The sequence below is a fragment of the Aotus nancymaae genome, unplaced genomic scaffold (genome assembly GCF_030222135.1).
Source record: "Aotus nancymaae isolate 86718 unplaced genomic scaffold, 86718_ANA_hifiasm-v0.15.2.pri h1tg000131l, whole genome shotgun sequence".
Lineage (NCBI taxonomy): Eukaryota > Metazoa > Chordata > Mammalia > Primates > Aotidae > Aotus > Aotus nancymaae.
The window spans coordinates 1,692,753-1,720,012 of record NW_026988546.1 but is presented as its reverse complement, the minus strand read 5'-3'; the positions used below and the strand labels follow the sequence as shown (position 1 = coordinate 1,720,012).

The 27,260-nt window shown below is 54.7% G+C and overlaps 1 protein-coding gene across 5 annotated transcripts; it reads right to left on the bottom strand.

Moving 5' to 3' along the window:
* Positions 1-1,333: 1,333 nt before the first annotated feature.
* LOC105706424 (tyrosine-protein kinase ZAP-70) lies at positions 1,334-26,271 on the bottom strand. Of its 5 annotated transcripts, none has more exons than XM_021671777.2 (14): positions 26,173-26,271; positions 25,856-25,933; positions 15,634-16,056; positions 14,794-14,981; positions 8,452-8,590; positions 8,264-8,351; positions 8,134-8,180; positions 7,913-7,964; positions 6,817-7,009; positions 6,079-6,285; positions 4,149-4,341; positions 3,917-4,057; positions 3,711-3,823; positions 1,334-2,460 (listed from the first exon to the last, which is right to left on the bottom strand). In XM_021671777.2, the coding sequence occupies exons 3-14, from the start codon at positions 16,033-16,035 to the stop codon at positions 2,337-2,339; spliced, it is 1,887 nt and encodes a 628-aa protein (XP_021527452.2). In that variant the 5' UTR covers positions 16,036-16,056; positions 25,856-25,933; positions 26,173-26,271; the 3' UTR covers positions 1,334-2,336. The 5 variants fall into 5 exon arrangements, with proteins under 5 accessions (XP_021527452.2, XP_064227515.1, XP_064227516.1 ...); XM_064371445.1 differs by having other exon boundaries at positions 6,817-6,991; XM_064371446.1 differs by having other exon boundaries at positions 14,821-14,981.
* Positions 26,272-27,260: the final 989 nt, after the last annotated feature.

Below are 27,260 nucleotides of genomic sequence, written 5' to 3'. Positions count from 1 at the left end.
GACCTTCAGAGTGCAGAACCCAGCTCTCCTCCGGAGGGTGGGGCGGGCTGGTCAGTAGAGGCGACAGCAGACAGAAGAAGGGGCATGAGGACAGACAGAGCCACAGTGGGGCCGGAGGCAGCGAGGGGCTCTCAGTGAGAGGCGCAGAAAGAGATGGGGCAAGCTCCAAGCCAAAGAAGACTCAACAGAGCCGCCTGGCTAAGAGAGTGGAGAGGGTGGGGAGATGGAGTTGGGGGGACAGGCCAAGAGGGGCAGGGGGGACAATGCTGGCTGCCAGGGGTCCCAGTGACCAGCCCCCGCCCCTGCCTCCTGAATGCCAGCAGGCTTAGCAGGGTCCTACCCGCACCCAGCGAGCTCCACATGAGCCGCATCAGCCCTTGGGGCCTCCAAGCTCCAGGTAGAGGGAGTCACAGGCACTTCCGCAAAGGTGACATCAGCCCCTAGCCTGCAACTCACAGCTTCCTCTCCAGGGCTGACCCCCACCCCCCCATCCCCCAAACCTGGTGTTTACCAGGGATCAGGCGCCATGGGCTGACTCAGGCTCAGGGAAAGTTCACAGGCAGGAAAGAGCCGGCACTGAGCGCAGAAATACCCTTGGCTCCAGCCACTGGGAATTCATGGAGGGGGTTGGGCTGGCCAAAGCTAGAGCCACCTACTCCCTCACTCTGGCTCCAAGGGCAGAGGTAGGGAGCAACCTTTCACTCCTTACTTCGTAGGACACTCCCTAGCTCCCCAGGGCCTTTAAGGTTTTCTAATTCCTTGTCCTGTATTGACCTTTCCTGTCAACCCATCCAAAAAAACAGAAATTAACTAACTTTCCCCAAGGGAAATCGGAGTAACTCAGCACAAGCTTTCCTAGTGCACATCAGTGAGTGGTGACGGGAGCTTTCCAGGCAGCGGCAGCGGTGAATGCGGAGGCCCAGAGGGGAGGCAGCGCGACGGTGGAAACCCTGGAGGAGGGCGAAGGGGCTTGGTCAGAGCCGCCAGAAGAAAATCCTGCAAGCACCTTGCAGGGGGCATGATTGGAGACCTGGAGGTGAGGGCCCGAGCTCGTGCTGCAGGCGGGCAAGGAGCCGTCCAGGGTGAGGCTGGCGGTGAGGGCGGGATTGAGCCGAGCTGGCCTCGGCCTGGGGAACATCGCCACCTGGAGGGTGCTCTGCAGAACTGCACCCTCTCTCGGTGGTTCCTCACCGGACGATCTCTTGGTGTGTCCCTCATCGTTCCAAATGTACTTCACACTAGAGGACCATTTTCCAATGCCTCCTTCTTATAAAACAAAATTACTTTCAGCACTAATGATGACATGAAGCAAATAATAATGATGACCATAAAAGAAATGAAAGTCACAGTTTATTTACTCTCTGATATCATATTTTACATAATAATGTAAGTCATTGTTCAGAGACTCACAAGTGAATTTTTATAAAACTGAACTATCTGCAAACCATACGATTTAAGAAACCACTAAATTAACTGATGTAATTTTTTAATTCTTTCATTAGTTTTTAAAACAATTAATTTAAAAACAATGTTTGCATGTTGGTAATTTTCAAATTCAGTAATGCAGTTCATGTGGAAGATAATATGTGCATCCACCAATGAAAAAGACTATATCTCGTGATGTGCAAGCCACCCCTGGGGTGGTGAAGGCCCCAGCTTGATGGGGGCAGGTTTAGCGCTTGTTAAAATTGCTCCAGGTGATCCTAACGTGCACCTGGCACAGAGCACACCCAGCTCCACACAAGTAGGGCAGCCAGGCACGCAGCCCTTGGGCCCACATCCACTTGGCCTCAGGTTCTGCACTCCACCCCAGCCCCTCACTCCAATGAAGCTGCCCCCAGGGTGGAGAGTGGGACCCAGCCCCATCTTCCCAGGGGTCAATTCCAGGTCAGTCCACACAAGGACATTCACCTCCATGCACTTCTCATAACCCACCTGTCACGGCCCCTCCCCTCACCCCGGAAAAGATGAGGGTACTCAGACTAGAGGGAAGCTAAGTTTATTCCAGTGATCTACACCTGACCACCTGAGGACGCCCAGGCCCCACTGTCAGGGCCCAGAGTAAGGCGTGCACGCAGGCAACGCCATCAGCTCAGGGCCCTCGGGGAGCCGCCAGCCCAGGACAGCCTGCACAGCCCCACCCTCGGGGCCTCCCCGCTCCCCAGCCAGAGAGGACGGGTGCCAGGCAGGGAATGCAAGGCCTGAGACACTTCCCACCACAGCCCAGCTGTGTGTGGAGACAACCAAGCGGGCTCCGCCAGACTGCAGGCCCTGGGGTGGGGCTGAGGGCAGGGGAGAGCCAGCGTGGAAGGCTGCAGGCCCTGGGCAGCGGGAGCTCAGGCACAGGCAGCCTCGGTCTTCTGTTTGCAGCCCGGGGTCCCCTCGCCTTTACTGGCCAGGCTGTAGTAACAGGCCCGCATGCGCTGCTCCACGGTCAGGAAGTCAGGGCGATCCTCCCACCTGTGAGGGATGGGGTACATCCAGGCTGCTGGCTACGCCCCTGGGACCCAGCTTCACCAGAGGGCAGGAATGCATGGTGCATGGCTGAGGTGGACTTTCAGGACTCAGAAAGTCAGCAGGGCTGCTGGGGTGGCAGGACAATGGGTGGTGGAGAGGCCTCTGGGATGTGAGAGCGTTGGGCAATGCGGCACAGCCTAAGAGGCAGAGCTCCCACACACGGAGTGCTGGGTGACCTTCTACCGAGCGTTGACCGGTGAGGACTCAGGAGACTGAGTGGACTGGGTGTCAGAGTGGCAGCTATTGACCATGGGAACCTGGGATACGGAAAGCTGCTGATGCTCTGCGCATGCACCCGGGGGGCAGGGTGTCGGAATGCTAGGCGCAGGCTTAGACGGGAGGGAGGGCGTGCCTGGTCATCAGCAGAAGCCTGGAGCACTCCAGTGGGACTGGCCAGTGAGGAGCTGCAGTATTAAAGGTACTGTGCATGGGGTATCCATGGACTGTGTTGGGGTGCTAGGTGCTGGCCTCTTTGTGTACTGGGGTGTAGTGCACTGGGTGTCTCCTGGAGGTCAAATTAACACATGTCGCAGTGGGGTGGACCAGCCAGAGAGGGTGTCTATCTGTTGGACTGCTTGGGCGTTTCCGTGTCACCGTCTTTAGCGCTGGCCGGCAGGGTTAGTGTGGCCATGCGTTGCGGGGGCAGTGTAGGGCGTCCGCTTGCCCGGGTGTGTCGCCTGTTGTCTGATGGGAAGTTGGGATATTGACAGTGCTAGGAGTTGAGATGTTTGAAGGTTGAGCTTCAACCAGGCAGATGTGGGGGCTGGACTAGATGAGCATTTGGTACCTCGATGCCAGCCTGTCTGGTATTTGGGTGCTGCGTGCTGGCTGGTGGGGACTGGAGTGCTGGGTGCTGGAGAATCATCTCATGCCCTGAGTGTCGGTGTCATAGGTTGAGTAGCAGAGTATGGACCTGTTTGCATGTTGCAAGGTCCATGTGTTGAGGATGGCTGAGGTTTTAGATGCTGAAGCACGGGGCCACAGGCAGGGTGGCAGGGTGTGGCACGCTGGAGCAGGACAGGGGTGGTGTGTTGGAGAGCTGGGTGTGCGGATAAGGTGCGGCTGCAAAGGCCATGAACTGGGTGAAACGTTATGGGTGGGATGACATTGGGTAGAGCTAGGTTAACAACTCATCCGGCACCAGGACTTCCCAGGGGTCTGTCTGCCCGGGTCCCCTCCCCTCCCTCACTCACTTGTAGATCCAGCAGTCACTCATGAGTGCGTACAGTTCGGGCGGACACTCTGCTGGGCACTCCATCCGCTTGCCCTGCTCGATGAAGGCCATGACCTCCGGCCCTTTCATCTTCTGCTCAAGCCGGGGCCGAGACATATGTGAGTGACCAGGGTCCTCCTCCTCCCGCTCCCCACCACACCGCCCACCGCCTCTGCCTGCGCCTGCCTTGTAGGGCTTCTGGCCATAGGACAAGGCCTCCCACATGGTGACCCCGTAGCTCCAGACATCGCTGCGGCTGGAGAACTTGCGGAAGTTGATGCACTCGGGTGCATACCACTTGAGCGGCCACTTCCCTGCTGAGCGGGCCTGGGGAGGGGGAGATGCTGCCAGAATAGGGCTCGGGGACCCTCTACCCACCCCGCCCATCCACCCAGGCATCACAGTGGCAGAGGCTCACAGTATAGTAGCTGTCGTCGGCACCCAGTGCTTTGGAGAGGCCAAAGTCGCTGATCTTGGCATAGTGCCGGTTGACCAGCAGGACGTTGCGGGCCGCCAAGTCACGGTGCACGAAGTTCTTCTCCTCCAAGTACTTCATCCCCATGGACACCTGGTGCAGCAGCTCAGCCACGTTGCTCACGGGGATCTCCTCCCTGGGGTGGTGGGGAAGGCAGGCTCATCGGGGAGAAGACCACCCAAGTTCCCAGAGGCAAAGCACGCTTCTCTGACCCAGCTGGGCATGAGCCAGGTGACCACGTGTTCAAAAACGATTATTGAGCACCTGCTGTGTACCAGGCATGGGGCTGGGGACACAGCAGTGAACAAACTGGCAAACCCCCACCTTCATCCAATCTATCCAGTGCGAGGCTTTAGGGGTCACCCTTACGCCACGACTCCCAAATCTAGATCTCCACCTGCACCCTCCACATGCTGGAGTATCACAGGCATCTCAAAGATGTGGCCTGATGTCCCTCTCCCCATGTGCACATACATGTGGCTCCTCCACCGTCCTCTCCGGCAGCTCCTCTTTCTCTCACACCCAATCCGTCAGCAAACCCTGGCAGCTCTGGTGTCAGAATCTCTCCAGAACCCACCCCACCGCTCACTTCTCCATCTGCCGCTGGGAGGCAGCCACAGCATCACTTGCCTGGACCCCCCGCTTCCCCCGCCCCCCCCCCCCCCCCCACACACACACACACACAGCCAGCTCCACCCAGTTCCCGGGCTCCCTCCTCACTGTCTCCCACTGTCTTGTCCTCTCTGCCCCTGAGTCAGGTCCTCCCTCTCCTCTGCTCACAGTACCGCCCCCACCAGCTCCTATCCAACTCAGAGTAAAACTCCACCTCCTCCTGGCAGCCCCCAAGCCTTGGCACGATCTGCTCATCCCCTCCCTGCACGGAGCCACCTCAGGGCCTGTGCGTGGGCGTGCCCTCTGCCCGGAATGCCCTTCCCCACATCTGGGCGAGGTGGCCTCCCTCAGTTTGTTCAAACCTCCCTGCCCACTGCACCTCGCACCCCGACACTCCCAATGCCTGGAGCTGCGGCATGCCATGTCCACAGCACCATCTTCCCACAGGCTCTAGATTTCATCAGGATGGTTATTGTCTCTCTCCTTCAACCAGAATACAGGGCAGGGATCTCTGCCTCGTTTATTTGCTAATGAATCCCAAGTGCTACTAACAGTTCCTGTCACTGAGAAACTGTCCAATAAACACCTGTCAAATAACTGAGTGTGGGAGCCAGGGGCACACTGGGAAGGTGTGTGCACCGGCCGGAGGACACAGATCAGCAAAAATGTGCCTTGGGGAACGCAGAACTTGTGTCTGTGAGGGCAAAAGAATGGGGATGAGGGACCACTAATGAAACTGCCGAACTTTCCACTAAAGGGCCAGATAGTAAGGATTTTAACCCTTGCAGGCCACAAGTGATCTCTGTCATATCTTTGTTTTTGTTTCTGGTTTGTTTTCTTAAAAAAAAAAAAAACCCTTTAAAAATAGAAAACCATTCAGTACATAAACAAAGTGCAGGTTCCAGATAACTGGCGATGGGCCCTTTCCCAGGGGCCATGAATTTGGCCCAGGGAGTCTGGGTAGCACGGATGCGTACAAAGCTGTTATCATCAGTGCCTTTATAGGTGCCGACTCATTCGATCCTCGCAGGGGCCCTGGAGGCAAGCACTGTTATCAACGCCGAGGTGCAATGGCAGAACCGAGGGTTAGCTCTGCTTTGCAGGCATGGGTATGGGTGTGGGTGTGCCAGGTGCGAGTGTGTCCACGAAGGTGTGAAAGTGCTCAGCTCCCCACACATGCGTGCGTGCAGGTGCACGGCCACCATGCCCAGGATAAGCCCTGGCCCCAACCACCCGATGGTCAGGGCCACCCAGCGCTCACTTCTTGCCGACGAGGAACTTGTGCAGTGGCCCGCCACCGGCCATCTCCATGACCAGCATGAGGGCCTCGGCCTGGCAGACGCCGATGAGCCGCACGATGTAGGGGTTGTCCAGCTGGTGCATGATCTGTGCCTCACGCATCATCTCGTCGGTGTCTGCCTTCTCCGTGCCCTGCTTCAGCACCTTGATGGCCACGTCAATCTGCTTCCTGCCCGACCCGGCCACGGGAGACGTGTGGGCGAGGGGCACCGGCCCTGCTCGACCCCACACCTGCACCCACCCATTGCTCTTCTCCCTTGAGTTGTGCGGTGGACACTGGTTGCCACCCAGGTTGGGACCAAGGCGCTCAGTGTCCCTGCAGCCAGGAGCGTCTGCTGAGGACACAGCCGGGTCGGTCACCAGGAACCACCCATCACCAAAAAGAACACAAAGTGACACCCTCCCCAGGGGCAGCCTGTCAGGGACTAGTGGACTCAGGGATCGGGGACCCCACTGTCGCTCCCCTGGGATGGTTAACTGTAGTTCAGCCATCTCCCCCTGCCCAGGCCCACATCCCATCCCCCTCAGGTGTCCTGGGCTCTCTCAGGGAACCCTCCAGCATGCAGTGTTCTGCCCCAGAGTCTGTTTCCCAGGCAAACTGCTGTGAGACAGACATCCCAGCTCCCACCCCACAGCCTGGTGAAGCCACACTCCTCTGCCCCCATGCGGCAGTGCCCCCGCCACGGCAGGGCGGCCATACTTGCGCATGCGGTACACGCCCTGGCGCACTGAGCCAAAGTTGCCACAACCAAGTTCAATGTCGGCTATGAGGAGGTTATCGCGCTTCAGGAAGAGCTTCTTGTCCTTGAGCTCCTCTGGGTCGCTGTAGGGGCTCTCGTACACACTCGTGTCCATGGGCATCGGCCGCGGTTTGTCTGGGGACGTTACGCGCGCTGGACACACACAGCCATGCACTCCCAGGTCAGGGGCAGGGGCATGGGGGACAGGGCAGCCTCAGCCCCCACAAGCACCTGCCCCAGACAAGGGTACCCTCCTCGGAGCATGCCTAGGCAGGTGGGTGTGCATGAGTGTTCCTGCACATTGACACGCACGCACAGGCATATGGTCCTGGGCACAGCTGTGGGTGCTCTGGGAAGCCACATGAGGGTGGACTCTAGGGGTGTGGGCATTGGTATCCACGTGGCACCGTTACTGTGCCAGCTGGGGTGTGCATGTGTGCACATTCGTACATGTACACCTATGGCCAGGCCTGTCCCTGTCTGCATATACAACACACATGTGGAGACCTCCAAAGGTGAGCATGTGGGTGCACATGTAACTGTGTGTGTCTTCTTCTCTGTGAACACACATGTCCAGGTCTGCACCCACCCATGAGACATAGGAGCACGCACAGCAGAGCATTTTAGGAATGTGGGCTCCGGAGCCCATCCTGGGTTCACATCTCGCCTCCAGCACTGTCTCACCTCCCCATAGACAGAGCCCTCCCTTTCCCATATGTAGAGTGAGGTAATCACCATGGCCACTTCATAAGGCCTGTCAGGAGGGTTCGATGGCTCATACACACAGTGACCTCAGAATGTGACTGACACATAGTAGGTGCTCAACAAACGTGTGTCTGGGTAGCCCCAGGAGGGGCCAGGTGTGCTCCCTGCACATCAGTACACACTGGAAGGCGTGATGGGTGTGGGCATGTGTGCACAGGGATAAACCAAGCCAACTGCCGCAGCCTGGCCAATTCCATGGCGTTCCCTGTGAAACCCCACAGCCCCTGTGACGGGGCCCTGCTCTCGGCTTGGCATGAGCCCCAACCCACGTCCCCAGCTTTGCCCGCTCACCTGGCTCCGGGGTGTATCCATCTGAGTTGAGGGTGTCCATCCGTCTCTGAGGCTAAAGGTCACAGGGTCAGCAAGGCCTGAGCTGGGATGCCCAGCCCCTCTCATGAGACCCATATCCACTGAGCATTGAGAGCCTCTTCCACTCCACAGGCACCTCAGCCTTCCCCAGAGCCACCCCCAGCTCCATCCCTAAGGCCATACTCCAGGTGCCACTAACTCACGTGAGTGAACGTAGATGGGTGCGCTGGGAGCGTGGGAGCAGCGGCCCCTGGGAAAACAGAACGGACAGTGAGGGCGGGCGCCTGGTCTCCTGCCGCCCCCGCCCACCGCCCGCCCACCCACTGCAGGCACCTGAGGCGTTGCTGGCACTGCTGTTGGGGCAGGCCTCCTTCAGGCAGTAGATGAGCCCGTCTGCCTTCAGCTTCAGATACTCCACCAGCTGCAGGGAGCAGGCAGCTAGCAGGGGCTCCTCTCCTCCCCAGAGCCCGGCACCCCCCCAAGCACAGCATCTCCCAGAACAAGTTGCATGGGCGGCCTACCTGCCAGAGCGTGTCAAACTTGGTGCCCTCGGGAATGCAGTACTTGCCCGCCTTGTCCTGGCTGATGAGGTAGTGGTACACTGTCTTCCCATAGATGAGGGACAGGGCATACGTGCCCTGCTCCTTCCGTGGCCTCAGCCTGGCGGAGAAAGGAGGGGATGTCACCCCTAGGCCACCCAGGGGCCTCTACTGTGCCCAGGTTCCACACACACACACCCCATGGGCTCCACACCCAGGAACCTTGCAGAGAAGTGCAGGGACTAGGAAAGCCAGGCCAGGCTCCCTCACCTCAGCAGATCTGCTGATAATGGTCCAAGGGGCAGAGAGCAGTGGAGGGGCCATGGCTGTGTTCCCAGGAAAATGCATAGTCCTCCAAGAGCCAACAGATGGCCATTCATGGGGAATACCCAACCACACATGGCGAACACTCAGCCATGGGAGGAGGGGGACACCCATCTATTGAGGAACACCTGGTCCACCATGGCTGAACACTTGACTATCCATGGCCAGACACTTGTCATCCATGGGGAGATAGTACAGTCATCCACAGGCACTCAGCCATTGGAGGTACACTCGACCACACATCAACCACCCATGGGAGGCATTTGGCCTTCTAAAACAGACACAGAGCCTTCAACATGTAGACCAGCACCATTCTCCTGGGGAGAGAAAGCCTTTTCCACACAGACCCACACAGGTGGGCACAGCTCCATGACCAGCTGACAGGGCACCCCTGTGCAAATCAGAACAAGTCACTTTCTCATCACAAGGCTGACCAGCTCCATAATAGACAGACTTTTCCTAGAAAAAGACCCTCGATTGCCTTCTGCTGGAATTTTGTCAAAATAAACATATAAACCTTTCATATCTATGATGGGAATGGAGCCCCTCAAAGATGGTACATTTGTGGGGTGAGAACCTGTTCCCCCATCCCCTTCAGCCCTGAGTACACACACATCCCCACACATATAGAGACCAACCATGTCAGACACCAGTACTCTCGCATGAAACACCACAGTGACAGTCATCATCCCCCACAAAACAGTTTTGTTTGGGGTCATTGGCACAAGCCTCTATTGCAGGGTCAAGTGTAGCTTTCCAGTGAGGAGGGAGGGCAGCTGGCCCAGTGAAAGCTGTGGAGGCCGGAGGCAGCCAACTCCTGAGTTCAGGGATTGCATTAAGCTACAGAGGAACCCTTGCAATAGCCTGCGAGCTACACCCTCCAAGGTGCAAATTCTCAGACCAGGCTTGGCCCTGCCTGTGGATGTTCATTCACTGGACAAATCTTTACTGGCTGTGGACCACAGGTCAGGCACTGTTCTGAGTGCAGGGATACAGCAGTGAGCAAGGCAGCTGTGGGCCCACCTTGCAATGAGGCCCTTCCTTAGGAAATGTCCCCTGAGTGAGGGAGAGAGGTGCAGCTGTGACCATCCCATCCATTCCTGGACAGCACATTCCCCAAAGAACAGTGCAGTGAAGGGTGGGGTAGTTCCCAGGCTAGCCCATAACAATCTGGAGATAATGTGGAGAGATAGGAAATCAGGGCGCGGGGCAATGAGGGCTCACCAAAGGGCAAGGAAGAGAACCCCCCCGTCCCCCACATACTAACTAGGAAACAAACGTCCCACAGAGACATTAGGCTGGGAGAGCAGATGCAATGCCATCACAGTGACTCCAGCCAACGTCTCCCACAAAACATTTCTATTTTGAGTCACTGGCACAAGACCCTGTTAAATGCAGCTTTCCGGTGAGGAGGGAGGACTACTGGCCCTGGGGGTCTCAGAACTATGGAAGTCAGAGGCAGCTGGCAGGCTGTCCTGGAGGAGATGGTCTCCAGAGACTGTGAGAAGTGAAAACACCTCCTAAGGGTCACAACCTGAAGTTTTAAACTGACAACAGAGACTTGATGCCAAGTGGCTACTCACCAGCAAACAGGAAACCTCCCCCCCCCCATCTCTATCTCTCCTCCTCTGTCTGTCTCTTTCTTTCTTTCTTCTGGAACTAATAATTTCCTCCGTGTTTGTTTATTTAAACTTCCATGTGGAATATTGGGGGAAAAACAGCCACAATATTAGGGAGCTCTTCCCATCAGTAGGTGGAGTCTCCTCCTCTATTTCCTGAATCAGGGCTTGGCCATATGCCTTGCTATGGCTAATTGGACACTAGCAAACATAACACAAGCTTGAAAAGTGGTTGAGCATTGAGGTCTGCCTGCCCTCTCTTACTTTTCCTGACAGCTCTGCAAACACCATGGGAATGAGTCCAAGCTAGCCTGCTAGAGAAGGCCCATGGAGAAGAACCAAGGCACCCCAGCCTGCCATAGCCACTCATGTGAGTGAGGCCATCCCAGAGACCATCCAGCTCCAGCCAACCTTCCAGCTGACTGTGGCCACATAAGTAAACTCAAAAATCCAGCAGAAGAGGCACCCAGCTGAACTCAGCCCAAATTGCCAAGCAACCCCCACAAACTGCCAAGCAAAACACGAGTGAATAAATAACACATTTGTTTTGTTTGTTTGTTTTGGGTTTGTTTGGTTGATTGGTTGGGTTTTTTTGTTTTGGTTTGGTTTGGGTTTTTTTGTTTGTTTGTTGTTTGTTTGAAGACAGAGTTCTGCTCCTGTTGCCCAGGCTGGAGTGTAATGGTGCAATCAGCTCCTTGCAGCCTCTGCCTCCTGGGTTCAAGTGATTCTCCTACCTCAGCCTCCCGAGTAGCTGGGATTCTATGCTACACCTAGCATTACACCTAGGTGTAGCCTAGGTGTAGCCGCTACACCTAGCTAATTTTTGTATTTGTAGTAGAGATGGGATTTCACCATATTGGGCAGGCTGGTCTCGAACTCCTAACCTTAGGTGATCTACCTGCCTTAGCTGCCCAAAGTGCTGAGATTACAGGCATGAGCCACCTCACCTGGCTGTAAATGACCATTGCTTTAAGCCACTAAGCTTCAGGGTGTGAATACAGCAAGTTGTTACATGGCAAACGCTAACCGATACACTCTTTTGAAAGAGCCATGTGAGTTCATAAAGACCAGCCACAAATTCCCAGATAATAACCCACAGGCTAAGACATTGGTGTTATCACCACATATATTTCAGTACCATAAGTTCTACTTTATTTACAAAAAAAAATACTAGGTGGTGGCAATTCTTTGTTCTTGCAGTTGAAACTTGCACTTAAGCCAGAAGTACAGGCTACAAAATCAATTTGTATCTCCCTTCTATGTATAATATAAAATAATACATAGAACCTATAAGACCTACATCTGTCTCTGGTTCAGGCCTATTTAAAAAAAAAAAAAAAAAAAGCTACTTGGCCAGGTGCAGTGGCTCAAGCCTGTGCAGTGGCTCAAGCTACTTGGCCAGGTGCAGTGGCTCAGCACTTTGGGAGACTGAAGAGGGTGGATCACCTGAGGTCAGGAGTTCGAGACCAGCCTGACCAATATGGTGAAACCTCATCTCTAATACAAATGCAAAAATTAGCCGGAAATAATGGTGTGCACCTGTAATCCCAGCTACTCAGGAGGCTGAGGCAGGAGAATCGTTTGAACCCTGGAGGCAGAGGCTGCAGCAAGCCAAGATTACACCATTGCACACCAGCCTGGGCAACAAGAGTAAAAGTCCATCTCAAAAAAAAAAAAAAAAGAGCTACCATTTATTATTAAAGTATTGGTTCTAAATTCTTCACATATTTGTCCTATAATCACAGCACTCCCCACAAAGTAGGTACTATCGTTATCTCCATTTTGCAGTTGAGGAAAATGAGACACAAGTTTATGTATCTTGCCTGAACTCCAGAGTTGGTAAGAGGTGGGAGGTGGAGCCAGGATGTAAATGCATTTCTGACTTTACAGTTAATTGCTACCTAGGACTACACACCCAGCTCTGTCACAGATTATCTGTGGAACACTGAATACACTGCTTATCCTTACTGTGCTCGGTTTCCTTATGTATGAAATGAAATAACTGGTCTAAATCATAAGTTCTTGACCTGAAAAGTCTCCAGCAATGAGGTTCAGGATCAACCATGATCTCGTATAACTGTCTGCAAAGTCTTTTAGGTGAATATGTTTGGAGGGATTGTGAAAGCAGCAGTCAGTAGGATTCCAAAGAGGTCTTCAGTCAGGAGAGGTTAGAAACACTTAACAGGTTGGGCGTGATGGCTCATGCCTGTAATCCCAGCACTTTGGGAGGGGGAGATGGGCAGATCACCTGAGATCAGGAGTTTGAGACCAGCCTGACCAACATGGGAAAACTCCATCTCTACTAAAAACAGAAAAATTAGCCAGGCATGGTGGTGCACACCTGTAGTACCAGCTACTTGGGGAGGCTGAGGCAGGAGAATCACTTGAACCCAGGAGGCAGAGGTTATAGTAAGCCAAAAATGGCTGCCTGCATTCCTCTCCCTCAGGGAGTCCCTTTCCCACAGTGACTTTGGTTTTGGTGATGTGACTTGCTTTGGCCAATAGGACATTAGTGATATTACACAAAGGCTTGAACTTGCCCTCTCCTCTCCGAGTGTTCTTGGGAACCCTGCATCACCACTACACAAACAAGCCCCAGCCAGCTTGCTAGATGATGACTGCACAGGGCCAGCTCGTCCCCTTCACCCAGGTGACACTGAGTTAATGGCCAGTCACGTGAGCGTGTCCATCCCAACCTATTCAGGCCCAGCTCAGACCCAAACCAGAACTGCTTAGTTAGCTCACAGAATCAGAAAAGTAATAAACTGGTATTTTGAGCCAATAAGTCTTCGGGCTGTTTGCTATGTAGCAAAAGCTAACTGATACAAATGCAAAGGTTTCCTTTTTGAGAAAACAGCCCTGTCCCAAGCTGTTCAGAAGCTGTGCTGGCAGCTGAGTATTATCTGTAACATATCTAAGAGCTCCCTCAGAAGCTTTGGAAACTCCACTCCAATTAATAGTCCAGCCAAATCTGAATTTTTATGGTAGGGTGAGTTATTTCATCAGCCCACAACAGAATCTTGGGGAAGGAGCTGCATCTTGCAAGAGGCCTGCAGGCAATCTACAGAAACTTCACATGGGTGAGGCAAATCAAGGGAAGTGGTCATTTCCTCCAAGTGGGTTGACCGAAGGAGAGGTAAAAGCCCTGGGGGAGGCAGGGGACTCAAGGGATTTGGCAGGCAGGGGCTCAGGCCAGGAATTGTCCCCACAGATTTCTTGGGGGAAAACACTGGGCTTCCTGAGGTCATGGGAGAAAAGCAGGCACCAATTTCTCTGTATCTTGAGGCCCAAGTGACCTCAGCTGCATCTGGATCCCATTGGTTATAGAAAAGATCCCGTGTCCAAACCAGACAGCAACAGCCCTAGCCGGGCTGTCAAACACTTGCCAGAGTTTTAAAAAGAGCTTTTGAGAGATTCTTTTCACATTAACAAACTCACAAACAGCCACACGGCCTCAGCTGTGGCTCAGACACGCACATTCACCCACATATAAAAGCTAGTATTTACCACATTTTTCCTATGTCAGTTACCGTCCTATTGCTTCACTGCTTCACACGTATTAATCATGTACTCCTCATAGAGGACCCTGGAGGGAGGTACTGCTGTCAACCACCGGACAGTTAGGGGGACGGCTTCAACACTCTCCCAGGGATCCCACCTCACTTGGGGGAAAAGCTAAAGTCCCTGCCCTGCCCTCACCTCCTCCCATTCTCCCCCTCACTTACTCAGCTCCAGGCACACGGCCTCCACAATGTTTCTAGAACACGCCAAATAGACTCCTGCCTCCTCATCTTTGCACTTGCCATCGCATTTTCCAGGAACACCCTTCCCCCGAAAGTTGCATAGCTCACTCCTCAACTTCTTTCCTTTACTCAAAAGTCACCTTCTCAGGAAGGCCTCTTCTGACCACCTAATCTAAAATTGCAGCCCTTTCCCACCTGCACACAGGGCACTTAGCACCATCTGACAGCGTCTCTATTTTATTGATTCCTTTTCTTGTCTACCTGCCCCATGAGGACAGGCACTGTGTCTGTTTGGCTCACTGCCATGTCCTCAGTGCCTGGTACACAGTAGGTATTCAGTAAATATTTGTTGATTGAAAGAGAGGAAACTGAGGCAGGCAAACAAGGTCCACTACTTGCCCAAGGGCCGCAGCCAGCAGGTGGCAGAAGGGCGGGGGCAGATTCCAAGCCAGGCCAAGGGACCGACTCTGGAGGTCTTCCTAATCACTGCTACTACTTCCCCATGTCCAAGTCCCTTTGCACAACAGAAACGCACAACCCACGTGCACATGTGAACACAGGCACACCCTCACAGCCCACCTGCACACTCACGTCTGCCCCAGTCCCCAGGATCCCGGCCAACAAGCCACAGTCCTCACCGCACCCAAATCCCGGGCCCCACATACAGGAACTTGCCGTCGGTCTGCGTCCCAGAGTAAAGTTTGCGCTCGGCCTCCTCGCGCGTCAAGTTGCTGTGGTACCAGGGCATCCGCTCATGGGCCGTCGTGGCAATGAGCTTCTCCACCTGCGGGGCCTGGCTGATGATGGCCTGCTCCAGGGCCTCGCCCTAGGAAAGAAGCGGGGAGGAGGGTTGTAGGTGTGGACAAGTGCTCGCCACAGGAACCCCCTTCCGGGATCCCTGTCCCAGAGGACTCCCCACCCCACCCAGGCGTCCCTAGCGCATGTTATGAAGGTTGTTGAGGGCCGCCTCCACGCCATCTCCATGGTCTCCTCCCCAGTCCAGCTAGGGAGCAACCACCCCCACCTTCCAGCCCGGCCCCAAGCGCAACTCCAGCTTGAAGACCTGATGCAGGTAGGTGCGCATAGCGGTGTCACGCAGGCTGCGGAAGACTACAGCCCATCTTCTCCGACAGCCGCCCTACCCTAAGGGCTCACCCTAGCCCCGCGTACCCTCCTCTCCGCCCCATCCCCAGCCCAAGCCCCGCTTTCTCCCGGCCAGGTGCACCCCTCCACCTTCCGATCTGGCATTGTCGCGCACCACAGCATCGCTCAGGCTGCGGAAAGCGACTGCCACCACGGAGCTCCTGCCTCCAAGGCCTCCTGTCAGGTTCTCCCCCAACCAGGGCCCCACCTCTCCAGCTCCCAAAGAGGACTGAATGGAGAAGACGAATTTTTCCTCCCTTCTATCCCCCAAAACCCTCGACTGCCCCTCTTCGGCGGCGCCCCTCCAGACCCCGCACCCCAGGCCGCGCTCTCACCTCCAGCTTCCAAGTCTGGCGCACGTAGTCGCGCACCATGGCGTCGCGCAGGCAGTCGAAGACCCCCGGCTGCGGCTCGAAGCCCGACGGTCGGTTGCACGGCTTGCGGAGGTTGCAGGGCAGCCCGTCCGGGTCGCGCGAGTAGAACTCGCAGAGCTCAGCCGGGCCGCAGTGCGCCTTGCCGCCGGCGATGGCGTAGGTGCCGTTGAGCTGGCGCTCGATGGGGAAGTGGTGGAAGCGCACGTCGTGCACCAGCGACAGCACATAGCCGCCCAGCGAGCGCAGGCACTGGCGCAGCAGGAAGAGCCCGTCCGCCATGCCCGCCAGCTTCAGATGCTCCTCGGCCTCGGCGCGCGAGATGCTGCCGTAGAAGAATGGCAGGTGCGCCGCGGGGTCTGGCATCGCCCCTGCGCCTCCCCAAACCTGCGGGTTCACAGGGGGTCGGAGGAACGTCAGGGCTTTGGCTGCTCTTCCTGAACCAGGTGCCTTGGGACCAGAGACACCGCGTGGAGGGCATCAACGCCACGGGCTGAGCGCACCAAGGGGACAGAGCCTGCTGTGTGCCACAGTCAACCCGGAGAGGAGCCGCAGCCTGCTGGGCACAGACCGAGGAGTCCCAAATCCCCATCTGACTTTCCAGAGACCTTATGTGGACGCCCAAGCACACCAACTGGTCCTCACACACCAACACCTGGACTCATCCTTTCATGTCCCAACCACGTGCTGAACTCTTGTGTTTCAGGCGCGGTGCTGGGGATACTGAGGCATGAGGCTAACGCAGTCCCGCCCCGCCCTCCGGAAGACAACACTCTAACGAGGGAGAGCCCTAAGATAAACTAAGAAAGAAACAAAAATAATAATTACAGATTGAGGTCAGGACTGTAAAGAAAATGAGTGGAGTGACATTAAGAGAGAGAAGAGACGGCTCTAGCCAGGATGGTCACCTTCTCCAAGGACCTAGCATGTGAGTGGAGACCTGAAGGAGGAGGAGCCAACTTTTCAAAAAGCAAAAAGCGCTCAGAACAGGGCCTCAGGCAGAGGGGACGGCCGGCACAGAGGCCCTGAGGCAGGGCGCAGAGCAGGCGCAGAGGCCCTGAGGCCACATCTAGCTTTGCTCATCCAAGGGCCCTACCTCTCAGCCTCACCTGTCGGTTCTGCTGACCCTTTACCCTCTGCCTTAGCAGGCCCCCCTCACCCTGCCCTCAGCCTTCCTTGGCAACTTTCTACAAAGCATACTAATTTGAATATCCATCCCTAGGGGATTAAATACATTAGAGTTTAATATCAAAGGGAATTTTGATACAGCTATTAAACAAAACGTATGATGGGGGAAGGAGGAATTAAGGCTATTTAGACAGATGGATTCTGATAAGGCCAATAACTTAAATTCATCTGCCCTCAGCTTTCTGGAGGGATGGTGATGTCCTGTATATTGACAGGTCTTGGGTTATACAGGTGTCTGATTTCCCCAAAACTAAGAGAATGTACACTTAAGATGTGTTCATTTCATTGTATTTTCCCTCTCTCAATAAAAAGGAATCATAAGGGGCTGGGCGAGGTGGCTCACGCCTATAATCCCAGCAATTCAGGAGGCTGAGGCGGGCTGATCACGAGGTCAAGAAATTGAGACCATCCTGGCCCACATGGTGAAACCTGGTCTCTACTAAAAAATACAAAAATTAGCTGGGCGTGGTGGTGCGTGCCTGTAGTCCCAGCTACTTGGGAGGCTGAGGCAGGAGAATTACTTGAACCCAGGAGGTGGAGGTTGCAGTGAGCTGAGATTGCACCACTGCACTCCAGCCCAGCTCCTGGCAACAGAGCAAGACTCTGTCTCAAAAAAAAAAAGAAAGAAAGAATCATAAAATATTGAATGCTAGGTAACGATCTGCGTGCAGAAATGTTTAGGTGTGATGGGAACTGAGGACTGTAATCTACTTTGAGAGCATCCCAAAAATAACACTGATTGATGGATGAACAGAGAGAGAGGGACGGATGGAAGGATAGACAACCAGATAGACACAGTTGATTCCCGTTCACCTCCACGGTTCTATAAAGTCGATGCAAACACTGAATTAGCAAATATGGAATTCTCCCTCCTAGGGGAAACACAGAGTTAGGTTCCTAGGAGCCTCTTTTTACATCTTCATCAACTGATTAAGACATAACTTTTTTTCTTGTGAGTTTCTGTTTAAAGATACCTTATTTAATATACATAATTCATTCATTAACATTGAACTCTTAGTCAACAGCACTTTAACTATAAGCTTATCTGACATGTTTTCTCTATAAGGCACATACAGCCTTCTTGCCCTTAGGGACACTAGACAGCATTTCAGCACTATGGTTGGGGGCCATATTAACCAGTGAAATCACCAACAAAAAGCACAAACATTCAAAATATGTGTGGCTGGGTGCAGCGGCTCACACCTCTAATCCAGCACTTTGGGAGGCCGAGGCAAGTGGATCACTTGAAGTCAGGAGTCTGAGACCAGCCTGGCCAACATGATAAAACCCCGTCTCCACTAAAAATACAAAATATTAGCTGCAGGTGGTGGAGTGCACCTGTAGTCCCAGCTACTTGGGAGGCTGAAGCAGGAGAAAAGTTTGAACCCAAGAGGCAGAGATTGCAATGAGCTGAGATGGCACCACTGCACTCCAGCCTGGGCAGCAAGCACAAAACTCCAAAAAAAAAAAAAAAAAAAAAAAAAAATGTGGCACCAAATAGAACATGAAAAAGACACTTATCTGCAGCATGAGAGGTGAAAAAAGAGGGCAGAGAATTTGCCTTGTGCAGCCTCAGCGGGAACATGTGTATCGAGTGACTCACATTCTTGCCACTCTATGTCTGAGAATGATCACAAAAGTGCCATGTTCGTTTTAGGGGTTCAAATATTTGTTAACAAGTAAGTAGGTGAATTCACAAATAAGAAATCCACAAATAGTGATGATTAACTGTACGTGATAAAGCAAACATAGCAAATCTTTAACTGGAGAATCTTTGCGGGTGAGTTATTGGTGTACAATTGATTCTATTTTCTGTATATTTGTAACTTTTCATAGACTGTTGGGGAAAAAAAAGTACCTCTTCATAGCAGTTACAAGGCATTTCTCTGCTAAGACCAGCCCAGCAAAGCTACCCAGGTAAGAAGTACCTTCTTAGCTACGCAAATGAAACCACGGGGTAAAATGAATGCTTTTGTGAATCGAGAGAGGCTCCCTCTGCCCTGGGTGTCCAGGGATGGGCACCCGAGCTGAGAGGAAGGTACTGGAATGGGAATCAGGTGAGCTCTGGGTCAGGGAGCTGGAGGAGGGGCCAGGATCTGCATTCTAACCCGATTAATTGTGACAGTGAGGTTGGGAGGTCCAAGCTTGAGGGAGGTCCTAGATGTCCCAACAGTTACAGACAGGTGGGTGTTCCAGAGATTCATAAGGGACTGCATTTGTGGCTCCACCTGGAGAAACAGGTCACCATTCCACAAGAGTGTTATTAAAAAGTCATGAAGCGGCCGAGCGAGGTGGCTCACACTTGTAATCCCAGAACTTTGGGAGGCCAAGGCAGGTGGATCACTTGAACCCAAGGGTTTGAGACCAGCCTGGTCAACATGGTGAAACCCATCTCTACTAAAAACTCAAAAATTAGCCAGGCATGGTGGCAGGCGCCTGTAGTCCCGGCTACCCAGAAGACTGAGGCAGGAGAATCGCTTGAACCCAGGAGGCAGAGGTTGCAGTGAGCGGAGATCACGCCACTTGACTCCAACCTGGGTGACAAGAGCAAAACTCCATCTCAAAAAATAAAATAAATGCAGTGAGCGGAGATCACGCCGCTTCACTCCAGCCTGAGTGACAAGAACAAAACTCCATCTCAAAAAATAAAATAAAATAAAAGTCATGAAGGAGCTAGATATTCACTCTAAAGAAATGGAAATTTATATTCTCACAAAAACCTACACAGGAACATTACAGCAGTTCTAGCCACAATTGCCAAAAATTAGGAATAACTTAAATGTTTCCCAACAGATGAATAAGATACACTGTGGGACGTGCTTACAGCAGAATTCTGCTTGGCAGTAAGTGGAACCAAACACAGAGACGTGCAGTTCCATGGATGCACCGCAAAGGCCTCAGGCTGGATGAAAGAAGCCAGGCCCGAAGGGCCTGCATGAAACTGTATGATTCCAACATGACTGCTGGGATGGAAAACGCACCAGGGGTGCTGGATGCCGGGGTTCAGAGGACCAACGACAGAGAGGCAGGAGGGAATTCGGGGCAATAGTCTGTGTCTTGATTGATGTGGTAGTTTCTGGGCTGTATGCATTTGTCAGATCTCAGAATTTTTCACTAAAATTATATATAAAGTTTACTCTATGTAAATTATACCCCAAATTTTTCATTAAAGGGGAAAGGAATTGGAAGATACAAACACAATGGGCACTGAAAGTGCTAACGAAAATAAGAAAAGTGATCCCACCCCATGTCCCTGACTCCCAGCCTCTCATCCAGACCCATGGTCTGAGCCACCCCCTAGGCTGTTCTCCAGCACTGATAGCACCCCTGGCAGTGTGTGAGCTCTCTGTGACCTCCTCAATGCTAGGTCCCCTGAATGGCCAACACTGATGACCCCTTTCTCCTACTTGAGCCTCACAGATCTCTCTGGTCCTTCACAAACTCCCTGGCTTGCCTCCACCCTCTGACCATCCTGCTTGTTCTCCTTCCCCCATCCCAGTCCCCTTACTCAGGTCATCCTGTCTGTAGCTACACATGCTGCCATACCCGCCTTTCCGCAAGCCCAGAGCGCTCTTGCCTGAGGTCAGTTGCTGCTGGCAACATCTCCTTTGATCTCCACCAACTGTTTCCATTAATACAACCAACCTAAGATCCAGGTGTCACTCCCATGCTGCCTGTGGCTGGCTGAACCCCACAGTCTGTTTCCGCAGTGCTGAGCTCCAGAGTCTGCAAGTTGCTCCTCAGCAATTCTTCCCCAAGGCCTTCCTTGCTCAAGACCCTACTGTTTACTGCACTGATCTAAACTCCCAGCCCTCTGCCCCAGCTGAGTTGTGCTCCTTGCCTCCCTTCAAATGGACTTTCACACTTTTATTCACACAGCGCCCTGTACCTAGTACACCCTCCCTTCTCCCCTCCATCTTCCCCAGTCCAGCCAGCCCTTCCCTGAAGACTCATGAAGCCACTCCCATAGAGCATGAGGACGTGGGATGAGGCAGCAAACTAGGGGCTTGTCCAGGAACCGTGGGTGCAGGGTAGCAAAGCTGGTCTCTGGGGCAGGAAGCTGTGGCAGGAAACTGTCGGCAACACAGTTTGAGAAGCTCCTCCCCACGTGGCCGCAGGTGCAGCCTGGTAGCTGGAAGCAGGTTAGGGCAGAAGAGGAGATGGGGGAGGCTGGCCTTCGGGGCCCAGCGCAGGGCTGCCAGCCATGTCCCGAGGCCAAGGGGTCCCAGAGGCAGGCTCTCTCCCTGTGCGTCTCAGCTGTGTCCCACCTTCCCTGTCCCACTGCCCACAAGGACAATCATAATCACAAGCACACCCCACAACATGCAGGCTGGGTGGCGGGCGGCTCCTCTTCCACCTCCGAGAACTTTCTGGACTGTCCTCACTAGTAAAACATAGGGCCCAAGTTCCCAGGGACCCCATGGCCAGAGATGCTGGGGAAGCCAGAGAAGGCAGGCAGAGGTGACAGAGATGAAAATCCTGGGGGCACAAGGCAGGAGCATTTGCCACACAGCAACCAGCCGGAGTGTCTGCTTTCAGTGAACTGCACTGATCTGCAGCTGCCCAGGTGACCCCAGACCCCAGGCAGGAGATCAGATGTTTCCATTCTCAGTTGTAACCCTGCAGACTCATGGCCCTGCCAGGAGACACACCCACCATGATACCCACCCTGGCCCTCATCTTGCCTGGGCCACCCCAACAGGCAGGATCTGGGTTAGGAGCCCCATCCCTCACTCCCCATTTCGCCTGTTCATTCTCCAAGCCTGGCCTCCGGTCTCTCTGCGCTGACCCCAGCCAGCTTCTCTTGAGCTCACAGTTCACAGATCCTAGTTTAGCCTTCCCAGAGCTTACAGCCCCAGGATCACAGCAGCGAGATCACACCAGAGCAGCCATGGGCACCTGCCCCACCTTCACAGCCCCAGCCCTGGGAGGATGACGGGAGGAAGCCTTGGAGCCTGGTCAGAAGGACCTGCCTGAAATCCCACCATTCACATGACCTCTTTGGGGAAAGGCAGGGCTAGACTATAACTGTTGCAGAGAGATCAGATTCCCCAAACATGCTTTAAAGAAAGAAAGAGACAAGGGGTCAAATACAGTCTCAAATGCTGTGAAAAGCACATTAAAGGCTGTGAGAAGACCACATGGAAAGACCCCTTTCAGCATCACTTAATTCCCACACCTATTCAGCAAGGCCTTGAAGGTCTACTGTTTCACAGAACAGGCTCTGGCTATCTAAAGCCCCCATTACATGCCCGTCGCCAGAGCAGGGGGATCACACCAAAGCCACTGGACCTGGTGGGTGTGGGCAGAAGCGGCACAAGCGCCACATGTCCCCCCAGATAGAGACTTGACACGTCCCCACCCCAGGCAGTGACGGAATGGGGCCCTGGCCCCTCACTGTCCCCACCTCTTCCTGCTGCCCCTCCTCTACCCTGTTCCCACTCCCGCTCCTGGCTGTCTCTCTCTGAACCCCCAGTCCTTGCCCAAGACCCTAAGTTCCCCTGAAGGCATGTTTCCTGCTCCTTAATCCCCAAGCTGTGCCTGGGCCATCCGTGCCCACCCACAGAGGCAGCATAGGCACTGGTTGTCAGCAGATGGCAGCTTGGTGGCGCCATGAGCCACACAGCAGCAGTCAGCCATGGTGACAGGCTCCTCCTCCATATGTCTCTTGACTGCTAGGATCAGATTCAAACTGTGGAATCGTGGACCCACCACATGGTCACGGTTCGGCCTGAGCAGCGAGTAAAGCTCTCCAGACCTCCTCTGAGTCAGAGCCAGAGAAGTGCCCAGCACTGGGGCTGTGGGAACTCCCTGGAGTGAGACTTGCTGGAACCCCACCATGCCATCGCATCCTCCTCTTCTCTGCTTGAAGCCCTCTAGGCTCCCACCTCACGCTGGATAAAAGTGCAAGTCCTCAGGGCAGCCCCGAAGGCCCTTCATGATGCCTGACACCCTCCCCCTCCCCCACCACACTGGCTCCCCTCCAGCCACAGGGGGCTCCTCATGTTACTGGTTCAGGTCCCTTGGACAAATCAGACATGGTGCAACCTCAGGGCCTTTGTACTCTGTTGCCTCTGCCTGGACACTCTTCCCCCAATACCTTTCACTTCATTCAGGTCCCTGCCTAAGTCACCTCCTCCAGGAGGCCTTCCCTCACCTCCCTCTCTAAAATAGCCTCTCCTCTCTCTAGCCCTGACACAGCTTTATTGTTCTTTGCCATCTAAAAGATGATATTGTATCAACTTGGTGACATAGTACCTTTGTCTCTGCCAGAACGTAAGCACTATGGGAGTAGAGACTTTGTCTGGTTCCCCTGCCTATACCAGCAAGGCACAGAGCAGGCGCCCAATATACCAGGTACCTACAAAGGTCTGCAGTCTGCTGGGATGGGTGGGGATGCCTCTGAGCACTCATGAACCTGACACCTGGGGAGAGGTGAGGGGCCACAGGGGCTTCCTTAGGAGAGGAGGAGGGAATGGTGGACCTAGGAGCTTCCTCCACTGACCTGTGGTGGGAGAGGAGGGGCCAGTCCTGAGGAGCCTAGACACAGGCTGTTCCCCTGCCCAGAACAGCTCTGTACCCTTCTCCTGGGCCTCATGCTTCAGGGCTTCGTCTGTTGTCCCATCCTCCCAGAAGCATCCCATGAGCCCTGCCCTCTCCCCAGCCTGGGTCAGTCACCTCCCCTCGGCTCCCAGGGTACCTGTCCTCCCACATCACAGCCCTGATGACCTGTGTCTCTGCTCCTCATCCCTGACCAGGTTGAGCCCCCTAGGCAGGGCCCACAGCCCTGTCTTGTTTTCTGTGGAAGCTCCTGCTTCCTCCCAACAAATATTTATCAAGTGCATAAGGACACCCACAACAGCCTCTGTGCTGGGGACTGCACTAGCCCTTCACAAGCGTGAGCCATTTACTCTACACACACACCACAACTCCATGTGTTATCCCACTCCTCAGTTAAAGAAACTGAGGCTTGGAGAGGTCAATGTCATGCTCAGAACATGCAGCCTGCAAGCGGCCGCCAGGATTACCCAGATCTGCCCAACACAGCAGCCAGCACCAACCACCCCAGCAAATGTCTATTAGACCCTGGAGAGCCAAGCCGGTGCAGGGTCAGGGTCAGAGTCAGTTTCCCAAACCCAGCAGACTCTCTCAGAGTCTGTTGATTGCACAATGCCCCTCCACTGCCTGTGTGACCTCAGCAAGGAGTGGCCCCGCTCTGGGCCTCAGGTTCTGATTGTCAAAGGGAGATGGGAAAAGGCGGTGTGAGTTGGGAGGACAGAGGCTGCTAGAGACAAGGGGACAGCGTGGGACCGTCCTGGGCCTTGTAGGCTGTTCACAGGATTCCTGTCCTGGACCTGCTAGACGCCGGTCACAACCAAAACTGTCTCCAGGCACTATCAACTGTCCCAAGGGGACGTCGGGAGGCAAAATTGGCTCTGATGAGAACCGCCGCCCTTGACCCTGTTCTTTGGGGTAAGGTAGGGAGTGGTTAGCATGGGGTGGTCTGGGTGCTGCAGCCCCAGAGAGTATCCAGGAAATATAGAGGTCAGACCCCGAGGGCCACCCAGAGCTAGTGAGGATAATGAGGGTTTTAGCAAGACGTTATCTGTTTTTTGTTTTTGGTTTTTTGTTTTGTTTTTTTTTTTGAGACAGAAGAGTCTCACTCCATAGCGCAGGCTGGAGCGCAGTGGCAGGATCTCGGCTCACAGCAACCTCTGCCTTCCGGGTTCAAGTGATTCTCCTGCCTCAGCCTCCTGAGTAGTTGGGATCACAGGCACACACTACCATGCCTGGTTAATTTTTTTATTTTTAGTAGAGACAGGGTTTCACCATGTTGGTCAGGCTGGTCTCAAACTCCTGACTTCATGATCCACCTGCCTCGGTCTTCCAAAGTGCTGGGATTACAGGCATGAGCCACAGTGCCCGGCCTAGCAAGACGTTACTACAGCACCTGTATGTGTCGGACACTGTGGATACAGTCACTCCCTTTATCCTCCTGAGAGCCCTGTGAGGGGAGCACAGAGAGATGCAGTGACTTGGCCAGGCACACGGCGTGAGTGGCAGAGCCAGAACGTGAAGCCAGGCCCCCAGGCTCCAGAGCATACACATCAACAACCCCAACACTGCCAGGAGCCCCTGCCAGGGCTGCAAGGCTGAGGTTAGAGGGCTGGTGAGGAGAGGAAAAGGAAGCTCTGGATTCAGCAGGAGGCACCTTCCCGGGTGGCACCTTAGGAGTCCCTGACCCTGATCTCTCAGCAAGGCATTATTAAGCACCTCCTGTGTGCCTGCTGCGCTAGCCAGGACGAGAGTAAGGAATCATCTCGAGCTGCTCACCTCATGAACCCCTGTTCCTTCCTGCCAGGGATCCTTCCTACCTGGGACGCGTTTCCCAGCTTCTGGCCAACAGTCAGGAACCAGGCACCTGCCAGGCGCCCATATCTGCATGTGCATTTGACAGATGCAGAAACTGAGATCAGAGAGGCCAAGCCACTTGCCAAGAACATGCGGCAGTTGAGCAGAACTCAGTGTTTTGCTCCTTCCCTCTCCAGGTCTCCCTCTAACCTGAGCTTCCTACAAGTGGCCCGAGCCTGCCTGGACTCCTCACAGGAACCACAGCATTCTGCTGATGGAGCTCACAGCCCTGCTGAGCGGCCCCTCATCTTACAGGTCCTGGGGGCCAGAGTGCACATGTGCCTTCTCTGGAGGTTTCTCTGCTTACCGGACCCAAGGATGCAGCATGACGGGACCCACCAGGAGCCCGGGGACCAAGCAGGTCTCATCGTATCCCCTGAACAGCCCTGCTTCAGCCCAGCCTCTGGAGGGGGAGCTGCTTCCCTCAGCTTGGCCACAAGCCCTCTGTGCCTCCGTCTCCAGCCGATCACCACCCAGCTCAGTCCTGCAGCCCTCCCAGTCCTCCCCACAGCCGCCCCTCCCTCCTCCAGACACAGGCCACCCCGGAGACAGCAGCCAGGCAACGCTCCACCCAGGCACCACTTACCTGGGGACGTACAGGTGGATGTCCAGGCAAACAGGCCACCTGTGGGGTCTCTGGTCCCAGTGCGGTCTGGGTGCAGTTCTGGGTGAAGAATCAGGGCTTACAAAGCCAGTCTGGATTTCCCTGTCGCCCAAACCCCCAGCCCGAGAGGGCACCCCTGCCGCTCACACTCTTCACATACCCTTGTCGGGAGGACGTCACACCCCGCCAGGGTTTCCCACTCATGGATGGAGGATTCACCCTCTGTCAGGTCTCTGAGACCCCCCTGGGGTGGCCCTGGTGGCAGGACACCAGCAGAAGGCCCAAGGACAGCCGCTTACCTGGACTCCCCAGCGGCAGCTCCGAGGTCCACGGTGGGCCAGGCCTGGCCGGAAGGCCTGGTGTCTGCTGAGCTCCGGCAAGCAGGCTTGTCTGAAACTAACCTATTTCCTGGATGTGAACACAGGAAAGGGGGCTGTGTTTGATGTTTACATCAAAGTCACAAAGTGCTGTGCTCAAGGAAAATCACAGGCCACGTGCTCCAGGGAGGCAGAGGGCATTTCCGGGACCCAGCACTCCCTGCCCAGCTGCAGGATGGGACCAAGAGAGGAGATGAGGCTAGGTGAAGGCAGGGCTTTAGGAAGGATGGTTCCAGCAGCCGGAATCACCAGGAGGGCGGAAGCCTGCGTGCCTGGAATGGGAGGGTGGGCAGCAAGTGGTGGGAGGGAAGGAAGTCCAGGGCTCATGGAAACAAGAACGCCTCTATTTTCCCTTCAAAGGGACATCGCCATGAGCCTCCCCGGCTGGACCACCCAGAGGAGTGATTTTTTTTTATTCCATGGGCAGGTCAGAGCTGGAGGGAAGAGAAACCCACTAAGTTAGCCCACACCCCAAAGACTGAGACCCCCTCCTGTGCCAGGCGGCAGGATGGCAAGGACAGCCTGCCTCTGCTCTCCTGTGGACTCGTCGGGGGCAGCTGAGTCCACAGGAAGCCAGGGCTGGGAGGCTGAAAGCCTGGGACTGAGGGTCCCCAGAGGATCCCCAACCCAGCCTGGGGGATGTTGGGGGCGTGCTCCAGGAGGAATGAGCCGTCCAGCTGAGACAGAGCCAGCACATCCCCAGTGCCAGCCCGGCCCACCTGGGACCTTTCCCACAAAGCTGCACCTGGCTGAATACTGCCCTGCTGTGGCCACCACCTCCTCCTCCCTTTCCTCTCTTCCCTTCCCTCACCCCATGCAACCCCCCATGACGGTACCCACCCAGCTTGGGGCCTGGGGCCACGCCTCATGCCCTCTCTCAGAGGGGGACCTGCAGAGTCACTGTCCCTCAGCTCCATCTCCCCTCTGGCACCCCAAGGCCTCTGGGAGCCTCTCGCCCACCACCGCCTTGCTCTCTTGGGCACTAGGTGAGTCGTCACAGCCCTCCTGTC